The sequence below is a fragment of the Populus euphratica genome, unplaced genomic scaffold (assembly GCF_000495115.2).
Source record: "Populus euphratica unplaced genomic scaffold, PopEup_1.0 scaffold1759.1, whole genome shotgun sequence".
NCBI classification, from domain to species: domain Eukaryota; kingdom Viridiplantae; phylum Streptophyta; class Magnoliopsida; order Malpighiales; family Salicaceae; genus Populus; species Populus euphratica.
This window is the reverse complement of record NW_011501636.1, coordinates 1-4,969: the sequence shown is the minus strand read 5'-3', so window position 1 is coordinate 4,969 and position 4,969 is coordinate 1. Positions and strand designations below refer to the sequence as shown.

The 4,969-nt window shown below is 33.6% G+C and overlaps 1 protein-coding gene across 1 annotated transcript; it reads left to right on the top strand.

The window, feature by feature from the left end:
* The first annotated feature begins 2,183 nt into the window (after window positions 1-2,183).
* LOC105118195 (basic 7S globulin-like) lies at window positions 2,184-4,058 on the top strand. The gene has a single exon (XM_011016087.1). The coding sequence runs from the start codon at window positions 2,615-2,617 to the stop codon at window positions 3,920-3,922; it is 1,308 nt and encodes a 435-aa protein (XP_011014389.1). The 5' UTR covers window positions 2,184-2,614; the 3' UTR covers window positions 3,923-4,058.
* The last annotated feature ends 911 nt before the right edge of the window (window positions 4,059-4,969 follow it).

Below are 4,969 nucleotides of genomic sequence, written 5' to 3'. Positions count from 1 at the left end.
AACTTTTATGCTAGGTATGATAAACCTTTCTTTTATTATATAAATTTAATTTTCATTTTATATAGAAAAAATCATCTATTTTTAGTAATGGCTTTATCATTTGATTTAATAATATTTTTTTATATAAATATTGATAGCTTTCACATTGAGTATTAAAATGATAAAATCTAGGGGATAATGAATTATTGGTTTGAAACCATCTTCAGCAATGAATCAATAATTTAAAGTGTTTTTCTTATGTAATTTTAATAAACCGGTGTTTATATATAAATGTAGGAGGATACGTTTGAGAAGTAAAAAGCTCATTTGATATTTTCTTTATCTATAAAGAATTTTCAATGTGAAAACATAAAGACATGGCTGATATTCGGATAGAAAAAGAACGAGTTTATTGGGCCCAAATGAATTGACTTATTCGTAAAGCACATTGCTCTTTCGAAAATCTATCTTGTTTTTAGTATTGCATGGTCCCAGCTCTATGAGAACTCCTTATCATTCTCTTGATACTCATCCTCTTCATCATAAATAATTTGTTTGTCCTAAAATGATTGGGCCTAATAGAGAAAATTCCAATTCATTGAGCCTTTCAATGCAATAAAATAGAAACCCCCAGGGGCTCAATAACATTGAGATTTAAACGAAAAGACTTATTTTAAGTGTAAGGCAAGGAAGGATAAGTAGGATGGCTTTATTATAAAAATTAATTGATGAGGTACCACGGTGAGAAAATTACTAAAGCAGAGGGACTTATGAGCTTATTAACCCACTATCCCTTGATCTCTAGCAGTTGTAAAATTAGAAAAAGATCTAGGGCATAACTGTAAGGTTACGGAACTCTTTTAGAAGGGCAAATTGGGCAATTAAAATGAAGAAAAGAAAATCTGAGAGCCCTTCATTCCCCTGGTTTTCATCTAGCTATTGGAAGCAGGGACTGGTGGGAATAGAGGCTTGTGGGGGGTGGAAATGGAAGCATAAAAGGAGGAAACAACAGAGTAAAGCATCGAGATCCTCAGAGTCAGCATCCGGGGGTGGCGGTTACCGGTTCCCTTTAAAGCAAGCTGTGACCGCAGGCTCCCTTGCTCTTACTGGTGACACAGTCGCTCAAGTTACAGACCGGTGGAGAAAGAAGAAGCCATCCAAATCACTCTCCTTTCACGACGACGCGTCTCACAAGTCCAACGACAGTTCGGTCAGGTTTTTTATTTCATGTTTTGGAATTTTGAAATGAAATAAATTTAACCTTGTTATGTGTGTTGTTTATTCATGCAGCAGTAAAAGTAATTAGTTTATTTTAAAGCGCGTTTTTGTGGAAGAAATATTTAAAAAGAATTTAATAGTTTTTTTAAATAAAAAAACATGATTATATATTATTTTTTATAGTTATCAAACCAATTCCGAAACTAAATTCAACTCTACACATGAGTTGAAGATTAGGTGGTTCAACTTGCGGGTAGGTGAGTCTCGTGAGAGAGCTATATAATAATTTTTTAAGAAATACTCAAGGGAGATCAGAACTAGAATAACTTTTTAGGGAGGACCAAAACTTATATTTTTTATTTCTTGAGGGGGGCGCACATAAAACATGTATATAATCTTAGAAAAATTGAGATTTTTTTGCTATGATGGGTCGGCTCTTATTTCTCAAAACAATGTCATTTTAGGTGTGTTTTTTATGAAACATGATAAGCTACATGCTTTTTTTTCAAAAAAAATAAAATAAAATTGAAAGTGACTTAGTTGGGTTTACTAGAGTTAATTCTAAACCTGGTTAAAAAACAAGCTTGAATCACGATTCAAGTCAACGAGACACTAGATCATTTAGTCAGGCCTAACTAAGTTTAATAATTATAATTTATTTAAATTAAATGTATTTTTACAAAACTCAATTACCATATTACAAAACTAGCAGCAAGCCTTCAACTACTTTGATAAAGCCATATGTTTCTAAGTCAATTACTCACTGTATGATTTTTTTTTATCCTTTTTTCTTAAAATAAAGTTTGTTTTTGTATTTTAAAGTTTTTTTATTAAAAAACATTAAATTAATGTATTTAGATGATTTTAATATATTAATATAAATTTTTTAAAATAAAATATATTTTTAATATATTTCAATTAAAATTTATTTTTATAAAAACACCATCTAGAAAAAATATATTTCAATTAAAAATTATTTTTATAAAAACGCCATCTAGAAACGCACAACTCTTAACCCATTTCTCTCATTTTCAGACCCGCAAACGAAGTGATTTATATTATTGACAGTTACTGCCAAGAACTATTGCATTTTGCTTTGAATCACCAAACTCTGTAATTTGTAAAAAGGAGAGCATGCAGATTTTTTATTTTGTTTTTACTACAAAGAAAATTAAAAACCGAAGTCGTGATACACGTGCATAGAAAGAAGATAAACACTGGACACCCATCCTTTAGTGGACGCTACCACCAATCTAGTCAGCAAAATTAAATTATTGCACGACCTTATCCATTCTTTGTAGCTAGTCGTTTGTTCTACTACTTGATAAGGGATAACCCAGCTGCGTCGACCCACCGCATCTGACATACAAACTACAGTAGTCGCAGGTAACCTTAATCTTCTTGCAAGTTTCATTCGATGATGGCGTGTATTCAATCTCTTCTTCTCTTTTGTTCTTTTATGTACATTTTTAATACCAACCCATCTTGTGCCCAAATTCCCAATTCACCAATTAGGTTTCTTGTTCTTCCTGTGACCAAAGATCCTGCAACCTTTCAGTACTTGACCACAATTCATCACGGCACCTCACGAGAACCCGTCAGGGTTGTACTTGATCTGGGGTGTCCATCTCTTTGGCTTGCTTGTTCCTCAGGACGCCTGTCTTTATCTAGGCGTCTGATTCCAAGCTGCTCAATCCAGTGCCCAGCAGCAAAGCCGAACAACATGAGTTGTGCCTTCTCTGCTGTTATGCCTACACGTAAATCTACCGCTTGTGGTCTCTCCACAGAGAACTGCATCACACGGTCAGCAACAAGAGGTGAGCTTGTAGAAGACATCTTGACCGTCCAATCAGTTGACGGGTCAAAATCAGGTCCAGTCACTATAGTAGATCACTTTCTCTTCTCTTGTGTACCCAGATTTCTTTTAAATAGGCTAGCGGGGGGTGCCCAAGGAATGCTTGGCCTCGGTAAGTCTCGAATTGCTCTTCCATCACAGCTTGCTTCGAAATTTGGGCTCCAGAGAAAATTTGCAACCTGCCTATCATCTTCAGATGGTCTCATTTTATTCGGCCATGAGACTGGTTACGACTCAATTTTTGGCACAGAAATTTCAAGGTCACTGACGTACACCCCTCTAGTGACTAGCCCAGATGGCAGTGGCAGCTCACAAGATTATTCCATCAACGTGAAGTCCATCAAAATCAATGGCAAGCGATTGTCTCTAAGGCAAAAGGGTATTGGTGGAGGCACCAAAATAAGCACAACTGTGCCATACACCACTTTGGAGAGCTCAATATACAGCACCTTTATTAAAGCTTACAAGGAGGCTGCTACTAATAATTATTTCCTGAACATGACAGTTGTGGCACCTGTGGCACCATTTGGTCTTTGTTTTAGCTCAAAAGAAGTTCCTAGCAGCATGTTGTTGGGGCCAATGGTTCCTGCCATTGATCTAGTTTTGCAAAGTGAGATGGTGAAGTGGAGGGTGCATGGCAGGAATGCGATGGTGCCGGTGCTTGATGAGGTTATGTGCCTAGGTTTCTTGGATGGCGGCTTCAAGTCCAAGACCAGTTCCTCAATTGTTATAGGAGGGTTTCAATTAGAGGATAATCTTTTAGAGTTCAATTTAGGTACTTCCATGTTAGGATTTAGTTCGACTAGACATACATCTTGCTCTGATTATCATACTAGGATGATGCAATCTACACTTAAAGATTCCTTGTGATTCCCCTCTTCAGTTTTGGTGTCTACTCTTGTAAGTACTTCAATCCATGGATTTTGGCAGTTACTGTCAATATCACTAATCTCAATTAAGCCTAAGTATAAAGAAGTCAAGTTTTGTTTTTGAGATTTTTATGAAATGATCTTCTTTATCTTATACAGACCAATACTCTATTGGTTATGGAGAAGAAAGTACTTTGTCCAGTAAACAACTTGGAATCTCTAATTTCATATGAATAGTGAAAGAAATGCTGCTTTAATTTTTAAATTCAACCCCCTTTTTTATCCTCACGTGCTCCATATTTATTTCAATTTTATTCCTTTTTTTCTTAATTTTTTTTAACAATTGTTTAGGTTGTTTTTCAACCAATAACATCAAGATAATTTAGACTCAGCAAAGATTCTTGTTAAAAGATATATTTTTTTTTTATCAATTTCATTATTGTTTTCAATTTAGTCCATAGATGTTTTTTACTGGTTAGGCAGAATACCTTTATATCACCTTAAAAAATCTCTTATTTAATTTAATTTTAAACCTATAAAAAATTAAATATTTCAATTATTTATAACATTAACATTTTATTGTTACTTAAAAAGGAAAAAATGTAGTGGCATAATAGCACGCATGGCATAATTGTGTTACTTTCTCCATTTCTTTTGAGCTAGATGCGCTTTACTTTCTTTTTAATTGGAAACTATACTTTTTTACAAAGAATATTACACCTTTTCTTAATTATCAATTTGATTATCTTAGATGTCAAGTCTTTTCATTTTTTATTATCTATGAAAAAATCTACCTTAAAAAAAAGTAAAAAAGAAAAAAAATTTATCAAAACCAATTTACTCAATCTTACCCTCCTAATTAAAGAATGCTGTCGAGAAAAAGAAAATTATTAGGTCAAATAATTTATTTGGAGATGATAACAAATTATTGACATGAAAGGAATTTCTTTCGACGCATTGGGCTATAATAACAAGTCAAGTTATAAAAGAGGTTTGGCCCCTCTTTTAATATTAGTATAATATTTCTTTATTCTGATTAACCAAATAT

Coding starts and splice junctions, on each gene's coding strand:
- LOC105118195 (XM_011016087.1), top strand. CDS start 2,615: ATGATGGCGTGTATTCAATCTCTTCTTCTCTTTTGTTCTTTTATGTAC.